Source organism: Cydia fagiglandana, chromosome 25, assembly GCF_963556715.1.
Source record: "Cydia fagiglandana chromosome 25, ilCydFagi1.1, whole genome shotgun sequence".
Lineage (NCBI taxonomy): Eukaryota > Metazoa > Arthropoda > Insecta > Lepidoptera > Tortricidae > Cydia > Cydia fagiglandana.
Genome location: NC_085956.1, coordinates 2,134,923 through 2,151,976, shown reverse-complemented (window position 1 = coordinate 2,151,976; position 17,054 = coordinate 2,134,923). Strand labels below are relative to the sequence as shown.

Here is a 17,054-nt window from a genome sequence, read left to right as displayed (position 1 = left end):
AGTCAGTGGTCGGCTTAAGGCCCGTCCCGAGATATACATCAATGTATTTCGGCAGTTCCGTGGGAATCTGCCGAATCGTACACCGGAACACACCATGCGACAGAAAACTGTGTTGCAGAAATGATTACATTTATTATTATAGGCAGGGTTGGGCAAAATACTGGCTTCCACGTATTTCAAATACAAATTACAAAATACATTTTTAAAAGTATTTGAAATACCAAATACAAACTACTTTGGTGACTGGTATTTGAAATACAAAATACAAATTACAGTGTTTAAAATAATGTATTTCAAATACAAAATACAAAATACTTTTAATTCTTTTTGTCTAATCGTTTAGTTTGTTTAACGAATATCCTTTCCTAAAAACGTATGGTCATTGCGCTTGTTTTCGTCCAGCTCTAGTTTTCATCCACTTGACGAAATTTGAATATAAACCTACATTGCTGCAAATAGTAAATTAAAAATGAAATATATTATTTGCCTATCTGTCAAGTGGTCGAAAACTAGAGCATGGACGGAAACTACTGTAATGACTCTATCCCCTGGCTGTTGACGAAAAGTTCCGCGCAGAATAACTCGCGCATGGTACATATTTGCCCTCGTACAAGTTGTACATTATATTAAAAAAAAAACGTTCCATTTTAGGATCATAGAATTTAATAAAATGTATTTTGTAGAAATGTATTTTGAAGCTTGAAGTATTTGAAATACAAAATACAAAATACATGTGAGTGCAGTATTTGAAATACCAAATACAAAATACTTTTCCAGGTAGTATTTGAAATACAAATACAAAATACTACAATGTATTTCAAATACGTATTTCAAATACATGTAATTGAAATACTGCCCAACCCTGATTATAGGTATGTAACAGGAACCTATGTTAGTTTGTAAGGTATGTATTCTGACCATAAATTGTATTCACGTCTCGTAGGCTGTGTGTACGTGAGATGTTTGTCAAAATGGCATACGTAACAAAGTAGCTATGGTAAACATAGTGACGTCCCACGGGTAAAGGTACCTTATGGCGATTGGCGCTTACGCTATTATTAACGCCGCTCCGACATTTAAAAAAAACCGGGCAAGTGCGAGTCGGACTCGCGCACGAAGGGTTCCGTACCATAATGCAAAAAAAAAACAAAAAAAAAGCAAAAAAAAACGGTCACCCATCCAAGTACTGACCACTCCCGACGTTGCTTAACTTTGGTCAAAAATCACGTTTGTTGTATGGGAGCCCCACTTAAATCTTTATTTTATAATGTTTTTAGTATTTGTTGTTATAGCGGCAACAGAAATACATCATCTGTGAAAATTTCAACTGTCTAGCTATCACGGTTCGTGAGATACAGCTTGGTGACAGACGGACGGACGGACGGACGGACGGACGGACGGACAGACGGACGGATGGACGGACAGCGAAGTCTTAGTAATATGGTCCCGTTTTACCCTTTGGGTATGGAACCTTAAAAATTAGTTTATTAAAAGAAAGAAGATAAAATTACATAACTAGCTCAGTGATCCCACACTAGGCTAGGCCTGTGTCGTGGTGACCGCTCTACAGAATTGCCAGGTAAGTACGTGAACTTTTGGGGTATCCTCTAAAGTGTCTTAGGTATATATACATTGTATGAGAAGAAAAAAAATATATGCTAAATGAAATGCATGCAAAAACTAACAAACATTATTGCGGCACTATGCGACGTATCAAACGATCGATCAAAAACCGTCAAAAATCGATGACGTAATTTATGGACAGCCCCTAAGGGGTCATCCATTAATTACATCACACGTTTAGGGGGAGGAAGGGGGTCAAGAAAATGTGACATATTGTGACATGGGGGAGGGGGGGAGACACAAACTTTGTGACGTCACTTTAACTTCATCAGTATATGTAGTATGAATAATCTCAGCTGAGTTTTTCGGGCTCGGACCCTAATTTGTTAAACAAAAGATATTGTTTCCTTTATGCAGTGGTTACAATGTTTACTGCTAATAGCCCCGACGTAAGTAACGGGAACAAACCCATTTAAAAAGCAAATTTACCATTCTAATTAATTATATGGTTCAAATTCTTGAATCAGCCCATTCGGAGATAACACGTTTTTGTTATCTCCAAAAACAAGACTACCCTAATTGTTCTCTGAACAAGCTGTCATATAAATTTGAACCTTAATACTATCACGATAGTTGCTTTTTAAACGACATGGTTGCTTTGGCACGAGCTGTAGACCGCTCTTAAAAGAAACAAAGGCTTTTGTTTAACGGATTAGCACCCGAACTCGAAAAAATCATCTGAGATAATTCATACTATAACTGAAAATTTATTTAAATTATTTTATTCTCTGTACATTTAAATAACAAGTTTTTAAAACGATAAATAATTTTTATTCGTTTAATTTTCTTTCATAAGCAGTTTTGGGGTATAAAATGACTAATATTTATATCGTCAAAAATATTTTGATAAAATATTAATAATACTTAGGTAAGTACTTACTTAATTCGATTTGGCGATTTAGTAGAATAAATGTGACGTCACAGGGGGGGGGGGGTTTGCCAAATGTGACCAAGTGTGACAAGGAGGGTGGGAGGGGTCAAAAAAAACCTAGAAATTCGTGTGACGTAATTAATGGATGACCCCTAAGGTACTTTTTGCAATTGCATCATGCAATTTCAATTTCATAGGGGTCATATGAATAAATTCACTTGAAAGTTAACTTCTTCTACCTATTCATGAATTTTTGGTGAATTACAGGAATAAATTTGTATTAAGAGCCAACAGGAGTGGTCATTTCTCCATACAAACGTACTCCTCGTTTTCCTCCGTGGTTTTTGAAGCTAGAGCAATGATTTTTTCAACACAGATTAATATTGTCAATATCTGTGTCGGACCGTTTTGCTTTTCTTGATATTTTTGTTTTTTAAGGCGCTAATAGAGCCCTTCAAAAATGGCCAAAATGGCCTAATTGACTATGCCGCAATGAGAGGCGACAGGCGTGGCATTCAAAACTGATATCAATTAGCCAAAAAAGCAAAACTGTCCGACACAGATAATTTCATAATCATTTAGATTTCCAAATTTGGTTACGATTGGTTAAGTTTTGGAGGAGGAAACAGAGGAGTACGAAACCTCGATTTTTGAGATTTATACGCAGGATTTTAGCGTTTTTAACGTTAGCGAGACGGGTATATTTACCTAAAATATTTAAAACTCAGCTCCTGTTTCGTCTTAAATGTAACTAGAAAAGAAAACAATGAAGAATAAATTTGTTATTGTCTTAAAATTTGTATGAGAATAATAAGATAATGTTCTCGAGAAAATTGGAAATTTTCCGTTGCTTGGATTGGTGATGATTATGAACCAAAACTACCTTATAGATATCCTTTCTCGGGGCCCAGACTATCTCCATACCAAATTTAGTCCAAATTGGTTCAGCGGTTTAAGCGTGAAGAGGTAACAGACAGACAGACTTTCGCATTTATAATACATATATATACATATATATATATTAGTATAGACCGTAAAACAAATGAGTGGCTGAGAAAGCAGACCAAGGTCACGGATGTTGTAAAACACGTAGCAAATTTAAAGTGGGGATGGGCGGGTCATATAGCACGAAAGACCGACTCGTGGAGTAAACGACTACTCGAGTGGCGACCATGGGGGGAAGAGCGTCCTCAAAGTAGACCCAAGATGCGATGGGACGACGACATCAAAAGGACTGCGGGGAAGAAGTGGCTCCAGGTTGCACAAGACCCTGACAAACGGCGTAAAAGCAGGAGGCCTACACCCGAAGGGTAGAAAAAGGCTAAAGAGAGAGAGAGAGAGAATATTAGTATGGATCCTAGCGAGCTGTTCGATATTTTATAATAAAATTTTTTGCTTATCTATAATATCATTAATAACAAGTTTTACCATACTCCTCAGTCCTCACACAACTTATTATTTCATAGAAATATAAAAAAATAAACCTTAGATGACAAAAATAGCAAAGCAAGAGCTCAACTGGAAAAAATTGACCCAGAGTTCAGAGTAAAAAGAATTGTGAGACAGGGAGACCCAATGTCCCCCAAGTTATTTTCTGCAGTCCTTGAAAACATTTTCCGCAAACTACTCGGGGGTCACATAGTAAGAAACTAAACCAGCTTAGATTTGCAGATGATATTGTATTATTTAAAGAAGATCCAAAGAAACTGCAAAGTATGATCGAGTCACTATGCAAGGAAAGCAAAAAAGTTCGTTTAACAATGAACACAGACGTTTAACAATTCAATAAAAACAGAAATAAACATAAATACGACGTTACTAGAATATAAGAGTACACATACCTTGGCCACCTGATATCTCCGGTAGACCTCACTAGCAAAGAAATAAATACAAGAATAGCAAATGGATGGAAAAAATATTATATTAAGGAAGTGACGAAGTCCACTAATCTCAGCAATACAATTCAGCAGCACCACCACTAAGAAAAGTATTTAACACATGTATCTTAGACGGCCTCCTAGCCTACTCGGTAGTGACCCTGCCTACGAAGCAGGTCCCGGGTTCAAATCCTGGTAAGGGCATTTATTTGTGTGTTTATCACAAATATTTGTTCCTGAGTTATGGATGTTTTCTATGTATATAAGTATTTACATATAATTATATAAAAGTACAAGGAAAGACTTCAAATCCACTGCAACAAATTAGCCAGAAACCTGTTAAACGAACAAGACTACATACCGAGGCTAAAAAGATGGCATATCCTAGGGCTAGACCGGAGACAATAAGCCCCCACGTAAACTGATGATGGTGCTCAGTGGAACACCACCCTAAATAGCAACTAAAAAAAAAAGAAACAAACCATCTGATTAAGATTTAAGTTGAAAAAAAAAAATTATATATATCCTTGTCTAGTACCCACAACACAACACACACCCACACAACACAAGTATTGAGCTTACCGTGGGTCTAGATTGATCCGTGTAAAATTGTCCTATAATATTTATTTATCTTACCCTGCATTACTTACGGATGTGAGACATGGACACTCAACAAAGAGCACCGAGACAGGCTTAAGTCCTGCCAGAGGTCTATAGAACGCAGTATGCTCGGCATATCTCTCTGCGATAGAATTAGAAACGAGGAGATCCGGCGACGGACCAAAGTAGTAGACATCGGCCGACGGATTGCTACTCTTAAATGGGCCTGGGCACATATGTCGCAGAGATGATATGAGATGGAGCAAGCGTGTCCTAGCGTGGAGGCCTCGTTCAAAGAGACCAGAGGATCACAGACCTCCAACAAGATGGGAGGATGACATTGAAAAGATTGCAGGCCCACTCTGGAAGAGAGAAGCAGCAAATAGGGCTGCTTGGAGGAGATTTGGAGAGGCGTATGCCCAACAGTGGGCGCATACTCGCTGAGGAAGAAGAGGTCTATAGAACGAAGTATGATGAGAACACGCAGACTAGACAAAATGAGAAATAAAGACCTGAGACAAAAAAACAAAAGTGACCAACATACTCATTAAATAAAATAGATCAGCAGATTTAGAGATGGACTGGCCACATGTTGAGAGACAAGTAGGTAAAATTGTGCAAAATCGTAACGTATTGGTACCCAAGAGGTTGGACACGGAGTCAGAGGAGACCTCGAACAAGATGGGAGGATGAACTCAAACTCACAGTGGGCCCGGACTGGAGAAGAGTGGCCCACGACAGACCCCAATGTAGGCTTGTGTCGGTCATGAACTAAAGGCTCCTCTTCACGTTGGGCCAACGCCAACGAGGAACGCAGCCCTGCGGTAGAATGAGATAGCAATATCACTTGCTCCCTCTAACGCATAAATGCGTCCCTCTTTGGCGTTGGTGTTGGCCCAACGTGAAGAGGAGCCTTAAGAACTGTTAAGAATGAAATCCCGTCAAGGACCAAAAGGAACTAAGTCTTTAGGTCCTTTAGTTCAGTGGGATTGATATTGATGAGCGCTTGACATGAGGGAAACAGAAAATAGACTGAACGAAATGGTTAAAAATGACAAACAGTTCTAAACCTGAAAAGTAGGGCATGCTCCCGGGAATTCCCGGTTCTCATATTCCCGGGAATTCCCGGGAATTTTATGGTATCAAAAGAACCGGTACTGAAGACCCGGTACCGGTACTTCCCGATTCTCATCATATGACTATTTATTCCCATTTCAATAGTAGTAATGTATTACTACTTTAGCTCGGGACATTATATAACATTTAATAATGGTGCTATGAAACGGGACCCAAATAACCCGATAAATTAACCTAGTAAAGTAGGCATTCGTGAAGGCAGGCCGTGCCGTCATAGAGTGCTGAGTGCATCGACTACGCTACGGCCGTGTGGCTCGGCCCAGGCGGAGCCAATGTGTGCCGGTTAATTTCGTAAAATAGGTTGGAACGCCAATTAAGTGTTTGTTTATAATAAAATAAGTCATTTATTAATTCTTATGCAATTATTTATATGAAAATAAGTCATTCATAAAGATTGTACGCTAACAGAAACAATTTCTTAAAAGTAATCAAAAGATGCCTTGAGAACCGGGAAGAACCGGGAATCCCGGTTCCGGCCATGCCCAGAACCGGGAAATGAAATTCTTGGTACCGGGACCGGTACCTGCATGCCCTACTGAAAAGTATGAAAAAAAATCAAATATTTTTTCTATATTATTTATTTTATTTTATTGTGTCTAGCTTTTTGATGTTTAACCGTCATATAGTATCGTACAATTGAATCGTAATTCAGTTGCCAAAACTTTAGAAAAAAAAACTAAGGTAAAATCGATTCATACATTCCCAGCTCTCAAAGACCGAACTGAACTAAAGGAACTAAAAGACCGAACTAGTTCGTTTGACCGATTGACCGAGAGCGAAGCGCTCTCTGCTGTAGTGACCGAGCAGGCACAGACCTACCCCAATGGAAAGACCTGGAGGAGGCCTCTAATATAAGTTTCGTTTCAAGTGAATTTATTCATATGATCCCTGCCTGATCTTTATTTTAAAGCACCTGAATAATTACGGTTATGGAGACTATCAGATAATTATGAAAATTACTGTTTTACATCTCTACGCCGGATATCTCAATAACTTTAAATGACTAAGTTTGGTTTAACACGCAAGATTAAAACAGCCATGACCTGGTAATAAAAGAATAATTGAGGCCTAAATACATTCAACATGTGCATACTAAGAAACTAAACCCAACAAAGAACCAAGGAAACCTCTTTCTTATTCAAATTATTTCTTTACGGGTTACGTGAAATCGAAATTTCACTTTTATACCAGGAAAAATTCCCATGCAACATTTAAACACTACTCACCAGTAAAAATGTGTAGTTTATAACTTATAGTTTCCCGGACGAACGTACAGGCCGCCAAATTCACCGTTTCACTAGGAAATAATTAAATATTGAGAAATAATGTTAACATTGACTGACACACTTTCGGCGGCCTGTGGTCACAGTCACATTTGGAGTGGACTGACACAAAAACCATGAACTACCATTTATTTTATTTTTTTAGTGTTGCCATAATAATAGCTATACTTTCTGCTAAAAGAGTATTTTCGCGGAATTTTCAAACTGTAATCTTGCTGTAATCTGCGTGATAAAACTCAACTTGTCAGTCAGTAAGAACCAAGAAAATTATACTCACCTCTTTCTTTTGAGTGATGGTACTAGCGTAAGACAAAGACAGTATGATTATTTCTATGTTTGAAGGGCCCACAAAACAAAGAAGTCATTCATTCGGCGCGCTCATTCATTCTTCCCTTCCGTGCATGGGTCAAACACTGCCAAACTATAAAAACTTGTTAAATATATTAAAAACGGGTCACTCACGTATTTAAGTAGTAAGTCGTAAGTTTCCACTAGATTATCCGAGCACATACGTAGTATGAAGAACAGGGATAGCCGGGGCTCTGCGGTGTTATAACATATACTTATATACTAATCTATGGTTACGCGTTACGCTGAATCGAGTTTATCATTTTTTCCCCACTACCTGTGGCCTATTTTATAAAGCTACAAGTTACAATTTACAAGCGGAAGTCTCTTTCTAACCCTATGTGTTAGAACGAGGCTTCCGCTTGTAAATTGTAACTTGTAGCATTATATAATAGGCCACTGGTTTGTTAGTGCACGACACCTTGCACTTTGTGGCTATGCGCTGAAACTTGGCACAGTTGATTCTTAGCTGGTCTTGAGCAGAAACAGACCGATAGACATCGAGAACCACGTCTCCTTTAGTGGGGGGGAGGGGGGAAGTTCGACGCCGCCGCGCTTCACTTGGAGCAACATTTCTCTAAAACTATAACTATTAGGGCATGTGATATATCATTTATGCTTTTTTTGTTAGAAAGTGCATTGTTTTTGTCCCTAAACTAGATTCCTCATCCTCAATTTATCCGAAAATGATATATTACATGCCCTAATAGGTATAGTTTTAGAGAAATATTGCTCCAAGTGAAGCGCGGCAGCGTCGAAATTTCCCCCTCCCCCCCCACTAAATGAGAGGTGGCTCTCTTCGGCTCCCGGTCTGTATCTGCTCAAGACCAGCTAACAATCAACTGTGCCAAGTTTCAGCGTATAGTCTCAAAGTGCAAGGTCCCCATACAACGGTGTGCAGTAACAAACCAGCTACACCTCAAAAAGTGCTCAGCGCCGCTAAAGAAGTTTTCACTTCAAAAATTTTCGGGATTTCGGGGTTGGTGCCATAATAAAAGTAGCTCAGTTTAGCGAGTAGAATCGAGCCCTGGATTTAAAGCCCGATGGTCAGTAACACCCTATATAAGTTTCGTGGATAAAGGTAACCGTGCTGGCGAAAGAAAAGTTTGTGATTCAGCGAAAAGTACGGGAGGCTATCGAAATTAGTCGTCATCCGAATTTTAACCGTGATTGTGGTTGGTCAGTGCGTGGTCAGTGCCTACAAGCTGGAAAACTGTTTTGGGTACTACGTCGGTGGACAGTGTGGGCGAACCATTAGCGAATGACGTAGTGAGTGTTGTGTGCAACCAGTGTGCAACCCATCATTTGACAATAATGCCATAAATGAGGGTAGTTTCTCGTGTGTCTCACGGAAGTTTTGTTATAAAAACTTGTAAAAATAATAATGCGGAGAGGTGAAAAATAAAAGAAATACACATATCTCAATGTATAATTTTCGTAATAAAATAGTGAAAAGCTGCAGTTAAGTATGGTAAAATATAATTCGCAATTATAGTCAGCCCACTGTTATCCAGAGGCACTTCAAATATCTCAGATTTTCTAAAACAATATTTTCTATATGAAAGCCGTGTTACGTTTCTTTTGACCCAATCCGGGCCGTGGTGCACTTCTAGCAACGCAGTCCAATACGCTCTAAAATACGGCCCCAACGTTGACTTTCCGTACCAGCGCCAAACCGTGCAAAAGAAGATTGTTAGAGCAAACACTTGGAAAAATATGTTGAAAAAGTATGGGTATACGATAGGGTGCGGGGTAGTCATCTGTGTAATTTTGCACGAAATCCATTGAAGTATGAGCCAGTAGATCATGCAATAATTTGTGCCTGAGCAGAGGGCAGTACAGCATTCCCAAAATTTGATGCATAGAGTGTAGGGAAAGCATAGTATATCACTCCAATTGTTTGAGAAGAGGCCATCGCCGCCACCTACATTGAACGCGCTGGCGCGCAGAGGATCACATGATGTTGCATTAGCCTCCAGGTGGCTCGGAACTGATCTGGGAGGAGGTTTTTTGCCAGGAGGAGGTTTTCTGCCAGGAGGAGGTCGATTAGCCATGGTAGAATATTGCACTTAAATAAATTTCGTTAAAATTTACAGCTTACTCGACTACTTAAAAGTGACAGTCACTAAGTGTCATTTTAAATGTATTTTTATAGTATTTTTGTAACCGTCAAACCCATAGACCTATATAATAAGGTTTCATATTTCAGTGGTCAAACCCATTGCAAAGAGTAGTATATATAATATATATATATATATGAGAAAGAGAGCCCTCTCGTGGAATTTTTTCCACGAGAATGGAGAATCATTTAAAATTAAGCATTAACGTCAATATGCATTCCTACAGCCCGTTTACACATTGATTATTGTTTAGTACGAGTTCATACATTTGCTACAAATGTATGAACTCACACTAAACATTAATCAATATGCAAACAGGATCATATACAATTTGTTATATCAAGAGTTTTGCTCTTCTATTACCCATTAATAAACAACTTTATTATAATATTTGATTAATGTAAGATACATTGGCAAGCAGATATTGCAAAGACATACCTATAAGTAAAACAGGTACAATACATTGTTATACAAAGCATGATTTTAACAATTATAATAAAGTAGCTTACTAAATACCTGACAAAATAAATTAATAAGGTGAGTAGGTATTAATGGGAAAGAAAAGATATAGTTAGTACTCTTTATTATACTGTGCCAGTGGCGTAGCGTGAACTAATCTAGACTTCGGCGAAGTCGCATCTGCGAGGCCCTTTTCTTTCACTGTGCTCGAAGGAGTCTCTTGGGGCGTGAGAGCGTGGGCGAGGAGAGGAGAGGACCATGCGAAGGCCCACTTCGCCTACGCCGACTACGCCTGTTATAGATAGATAGCTACAGTGCGACATAAACATAATTATGTAGAAAATAATTGATCGAGGGCGCCACTTCCTACGTAACTGTCACATTTTTGACGGAAAATCAAAGAGTAAAGTAAGTATATAGCGTAAAATGCTAAAATGGATTTTTTTGTTCCATTGTATTAAATTTCTACTACTCTCATTTTATGTCGCACTATACATATACCTATACTGCTCAAAACTTATTGCCAATGATATACTTAATTCAGTTAGTACATATATTTATATTAATGTAGGTATAATTCATAGTTATTAACAAAATATAAACGAATATAAAGCAAGATATATAACATATAAAAATAAACATATTCTTTACACAGTCTTCTGTTACAGCAGAGGAGCATCATTTATTTTAGTAATTCAGACTTTTTAAAACAATATCTGCGATACCTATTCTCTGGAACACTTCTATCCGTTTCAATTTCTTCGGAAAAAAAGGTAGTTGTTGCACGTTTGAATGTTTTAATAAATGCAATAATCCACGGCATAAGACTTGGCCTAGCAAGATAAACCCAAAATACCCACAGTAAAAGAGATATTATTATAATTTGCCAAACGAGGTAGTAGTAATACGGTGCATTAATAGGGCTTATACCACATAACGAGTTTATTTTGCAAATGAACCAGTGTATGAATAAACAAACCACCATGTTATCGTTGAACCCACTACATATTGAAAAGAAGACATTACAAAGCCGGGAACAAAATATAAGAGGAAAAAATAATAAATCCCATCCGCTAAATGCAAAGTAATTGCGTCGAGTACAATTATCGGGGACAGGAAGAGGCCACGATCTCAGGTTTGCGTTATTACTGCAACGGTAATTATTTTGCACCGTACATGACGACATAATGTCTAAAAAGATGTATATGAATATATAATATTTTCAAATAATGAAATTTGTTTAAACTGGTATCGCAAAATATACCAATCACAATTAAGTGACAGTGCTAGCAACATTATTCAAACGTCAACGTCAAAACTCTATCATTGCTTTGCTTATGGTTTCCATTGGTTTCTTTTTTCTAAACTAGTTTCTTGTTGACCATGGAGTTGTAGGTAGTGTAGCTTGAAAAATTAGAACATTATTTACGTTCTATCGCGATATTAAGCATGGAAAAGTTGTGAAAATTTACCACCAGCTACCGTGACTGTTATTTTTCACTGTGAACTATGAAAACTGACAGGTAATAATTGTTTTTAGAAGTTCTTGTAAGTGAAAGTATTCGCATGAAGTTCCTGGATTAAAAAAAATGTTTTGCATTGACAGTACAATAACAAAATAGAGTTTAGAGCTATTAAGGCCCTATTAAATAGAACGTAATAGCCTTTGGGAATGCGTAATGCGTATTTATTAATGATGCAAACGGGTTTTGATGACCTCGGATGACGAATTTTTTATGAATTCTCGCTCGGGAAGTCCATAAAGTAGTCTCCTTGAAAGAAGGTTGTCTTTGCTTTAGTAGTTCTCAAACTTTTTTGTGATGGAACTCTACTGGAAAGCGAAATGTTTGATCGAGCCCTAAATAAAATAAAAAATTCGGACTATGGACCAGGCGTATAGAAGTTTTTTTATTACAAGCATTCTCGCGGAGCCCCCAAGGAGGCTTTGCAGAGCCCTAGGGCTCCGCGGTGTACACTTTGAGAATGATTGCTTAAGCCAATTTATTTGCAGTATGTACAATAAAAAATGCAAGCTAACTCTAGTGATGTGGGTTTTATTTGTTGTTGGTAATTTTATTATAAAGATTTTTTTTTAACATTTGTTTTCAGATCACAACCTACCAACATGGCAACACAGTTTCTAATTATCATCCTGGCAACACTCCCATTTTCAAATTCGGAATACAAACCCCCGGGCCCAGCTTATCCATGCCCGAAAGAGAATCTGCATCTCTTGCATCCATGTGTGTGTGAGAAAGGGACAGATGCTGGGCTATATGTCAGGTATCTTATCTTATCTATCATAATATTTTAGGGTTCCGTACCCAAAGGGTAAAAACGGGACCCTATTCTGAATCTCAAGAACCGTGATAGCTAGACAGTTGAAAATTTTACAGATGTATTTATGTTGCAGCTGTAACAACAAATCCTAAAAAGTACGGAACCCTCGGTGGGCGAGTCCGACTCGCACTTGTCCAGTTTTTAAGCACCTACTCATGAGCTCATCCATTACAGATGTGCTTCATGTGGTACATAATTGTTTTCCATCGTATTTTCTCGGAAACGTTCGTATTTGTCATGCTACTTCAGCTTAAATTGTATGCCATAAATTTTAAATTTTTTTTTAAATTTCAGGTGTGAAAACTCAGGGTTGGCAGTACTGAGCGTTGGTCTGGGCAACATAGCTGGCTTAGGGCTGCCCATAGAGAGACTGGAGCTAAAACAATGCCCCATACGTAAGTAAGCCATTTTGGATTAGGGGCCGTCCATTAATCTCGTGTGGCTTCAGTGGGGAGGGGGTCAAACCGAATCTCACTAAATTACACGTGGTTTTGGCGAATAATACGTTTTTTGTCGGCCAAAAGATATTTTGAGATAAATCAAGTCTAAGACGAAAAGGTAACTTCGAAAAAAAAATATGCCCGAAAAGATGGTGCCATACGTTTGGCCTATACTCGTGTAGATGGCGACACCATTTGATATTTAACAATTTTAACACATATCAATGAAAGAACAAGGATCAAAATCAAATGGCGTTCTATAAGTTTTAATCCTGTGTCAAAAGATGGCAGTAAATTTACTGTGGCTACTAAATTTACCTTGACATACGCATTTATACTATTGCTATAACTCGGTATCTTTAGGTATTTAAATAAGACTAAACAAATAATTTTGTACATTTTCGGGTAGTTATAACATTTATTGGTTATCCAACCAAATACAAAACCGCCTGGATCTGTCACTGTACGACCCGACTTTAACCTACATTATTTGATCACGTAATGTTTTCCATCTACCCTCAACTGGCACAAAGCAGCCTTTTGAGGGTAGATTTTGTTTACTTTTATTTAAATACCTAAATATACAGAGTATAAATTCTGTTTACTATTTGTTATGTTGTTTCAGAGAATCTATTTGGATCTCTTTTCCATCGCTCGTCAGTCCGCGTACTACATATAAGAGACGCCCCATTAACTACCATAGATGAAAACGCTTTCCTAGGCGTCAATAGAACGTTGCAAGAGCTGTATTTGAAGAATACAGATATTGTTACATTCCCTAAGGACGCCTTTAAGGTAAGCACCATTTTGGGGTTGTGCACAAATCACGCGAGGTGTTTTCGGCTACTTTTTTACCCCCCTCGCCCTTGGTGATATTTTTGGCTACCTCCCACATAACCTCACGTGTATTTTTTCATTCGACCGAATTTTAATTTCGTTCAATGTAGAAAAATACACGTGAGGTCTTCTTATGCCTACCCTCCCCCAATCAACGTGATCAGCACGTTGGTTGGGGGAGGGTAGTGATTTTTTCGTGACAAACCCAAAGGTACCCAAAGGGTAAAAAAACCGGGCAAGTGCGAGTCGGAATCGCGCACGAAGGTTTCCGTACCATAATGCAATAAAAGGCAAAAAAATCGGTCACCCATCCAAGTACTGACCCCGCCCGTACTGACGTAACTTCGGTCAAAAATCACGTTTGCTGTATGGGAGCCCCACTTAACTCTTTATTTTATTCTGTTTTTAGTATTTGTTGTTATAGCGGCAACAGAAATACATCATCTGTGAAAATTTCAACTGTCTAGCTATCACGGTTCGTGAGATACAGCCTGGTGACAGACGGACGGACGGACGGACAGCAGAGTCTTTGTAATAGGGTCCCGTTTACCCTTGGGGTACGGAACCCTAAAAACGGGACCCTATTACCAGCTATTACTACGACTCCACTGTCCGTCTGTCGGTCACCAGGCTGTATCTCATGAACCGTGATAGCTAGACAGTTGAAATTATCACAAATAATGTATTTCTGGACCCGGGTATGTCCTTAAACTACGTCCAAGACCACCGGTGGACGGGCAGCAGCGTCCCTCAAATTCGGTGTACTCGACTGCGATCGCCAACCCGCCTGCCAAGCGTGGCGATCATGGCATTCGCCCCCCATAAGGGGGAGGCCTAAGTTCAGCAGTGGATGTCTTATGGCTTAGATGATGATGATGATGAATGTATTTCTGTTGCCGCTATAACAACAAATACTAATAAAAAACCGGGCAAGTGCGAGTCGGACTCGCGCACGAAGGGTTCCGTACCATAATGCAATAAAAGGCAAAAAAATCGGTCACCCATCCAAGTACTGACCCCGCCCGTACTGACGTAACTTCGGTCAAAAATCACGTTTGCTGTATGGGAGCCCCACTTAACTCTTTATTTTATTCTGTTTTTAGTATTTGTTGTTATAGCGGCAACAGAAATACATCATCTGTGAAAATTTCAACTGTCTAGCTATCACGGTTCGTGAGATACAGCCTGGTGACCGACGGACGGACGGACGGACAGCAGAGTCTTTGTAATAGGGTCCCGTTTACCCTTGGGGTACGGAACCCTAAAAACGGGACCCTATTACCAGCTATTACTACGACTCCACTGTCCGTCTGTCGGTCACCAGGCTGTATCTCATGAACCGTGATAGCTAGACAGTTGAAATTATCACAAATAATGTATTTCTGGACCCGGGTATGTCCTTAAACTACGTCCAAGACCACCGGTGGACGGGCAGCAGCGTCCCTCAAATTCGGTGTACTCGACTGCGATCGCCAACCCGCCTGCCAAGCGTGGCGATCATGGCATTCGCCCCCCATAAGGGGGAGGCCTAAGTTCAGCAGTGGATGTCTTATGGCTTAGATGATGATGATGATGAATGTATTTCTGTTGCCGCTATAACAACAAATACTAATAAAAAACCGGGCAAGTGCGAGTCGGACTCGCGCACGAAGGGTTCCGTACCATAATGCAAAAAAAAAAACAAAAAAAAGGCAAAAAAAAATGGTCACCCATCCAAGTACTGACCACTTCCGACGTTGCTTAACTTTGGTCAAAAATCACGTTTGTTGTATGGGAGCCCCATTTAAATCTTTATTTTATTCTGTTTTTAGTATTTGTTGTTATAGCGGCAACAGAAATACATCATCTGTGAAAATTTCAACTGTCTAGCTATTACGGTTCGTGAGATACAGCCTGGTGACAGACGGACGGACGGACGGACGGACAGCGAAGTCTTAGTAATAGGTCCCGTTTTACCCTTTGGGTACGGAACCCTAAAAACAGAATAAAATAAATATTTAAGTGGAGCTCCCATACAACAAACGTGTCCTTTTTTTTGCCTATTTTTGCGTAATGATACGGAACCCTTCACGCGCGAGTCCGACTCGCACTTGTCCGATTTTATTATTTACGATAAGTTGTGTCTTGTGTGTTTTCAGATACTGGGGAACCTATCCATCCTATCCATAGACGGTCATCACATGACCAAACTGGGTAAAGACATATTCGCGGGCAGCGAAGCGGCCGGCCGGCTCGAGAAACTGCATATTACCAATGGATTGTTGAATGACATACCTGTGGAAGCTTTTCAGGTGAGATTATTCAGAAAATTTGAGTTATGATGCCAATGGCCACTTTTTACCACCGCGGGTGGTCAAAAAGTCAGAAGCGATATTGAGCCCACACCACAGAACAAATAATATTACTAGGTATAGAAGGTTCTCTCTTTAACAGAACGCGTCTATTAGATATGGCCGCTAGGTGGCGCAAGCGCGAGCAGGCGTCCGTGCCGAAGCGGTGCGCGGCAACCACTACTGCTAGACACCAATATTGGTGTGGGCCGCATGTACTTGTAGCGACGAGGCGAAATCTTTATGGCTGCTGTTCGATGCAACGTTGGCGCCACTAGCGCACACTAGGTTAAATTAAGGGCACAATAGGCCATACTTTCTGAATGGAGTAGGCTACTACTCCGAGTAGCCATTTCATATTTAGCTTTATTAATCTTTCTAAGTTAGGTTGTTTATAACATGAATATAAAAGTAAAATACAAAAACACTTAAAAATACATATATTTAAACACATTATAAAAACCGAACCTTAGTTCGTTTTTTTTGCGTTAGAAATAAGGTAAACAATCTTGATGTGTCTTTTAATTAAAAAACACATTTTAAAAATAAGTTTCGGCAAACATGTAACAATTATGAATCTAATACGAACATTTATTCTGCTTTCATAAGTAATAGTTTTTGATTTTTAAAAAGCGTTTTTCAATTAAAAGACATGTCAAGATCGCTTACCTTCTTGCAAGTTCTTTCTAATGCTAAAAAAAACGAACTATAAGGCCCTGGCTACCAGTGGTCACTGGTCAGGGCCGCAGAGAGAGGAACCGGCGGACCATCGGCTCCGTGTCCAAGATC

At 39.2% G+C, this 17,054-nt stretch overlaps 2 protein-coding genes across 2 annotated transcripts in view; one reads left to right on the top strand and one right to left on the bottom strand.

Annotated features, from left to right (window-relative positions):
- Positions 1-7,483, bottom strand: part of LOC134676908 (3-hydroxy-3-methylglutaryl-coenzyme A reductase) — a 34,514-nt gene extending 27,031 nt beyond the window's left edge. The window contains exon 1 of the mRNA XM_063535290.1: positions 7,335-7,483. The gene's annotated coding sequence lies outside the window, so the exon portion shown is untranslated. The remainder of the gene's footprint in view (positions 1-7,334) is intronic.
- Positions 7,484-11,699: 4,216 nt separating this feature from the next.
- Positions 11,700-17,054, top strand: part of LOC134677128 (chaoptin) — a 28,610-nt gene continuing 23,255 nt past the window's right edge. Inside the window, exons 1-5 of the mRNA XM_063535587.1 lie at positions 11,700-11,841; positions 12,428-12,601; positions 12,953-13,053; positions 13,724-13,893; positions 16,074-16,226. Of these exons, the coding sequence (XP_063391657.1) occupies positions 11,828-11,841; positions 12,428-12,601; positions 12,953-13,053; positions 13,724-13,893; positions 16,074-16,226 (612 nt within the window). The 5' untranslated portion in view covers positions 11,700-11,827. The remainder of the gene's footprint in view (positions 11,842-12,427; positions 12,602-12,952; positions 13,054-13,723; positions 13,894-16,073; positions 16,227-17,054) is intronic.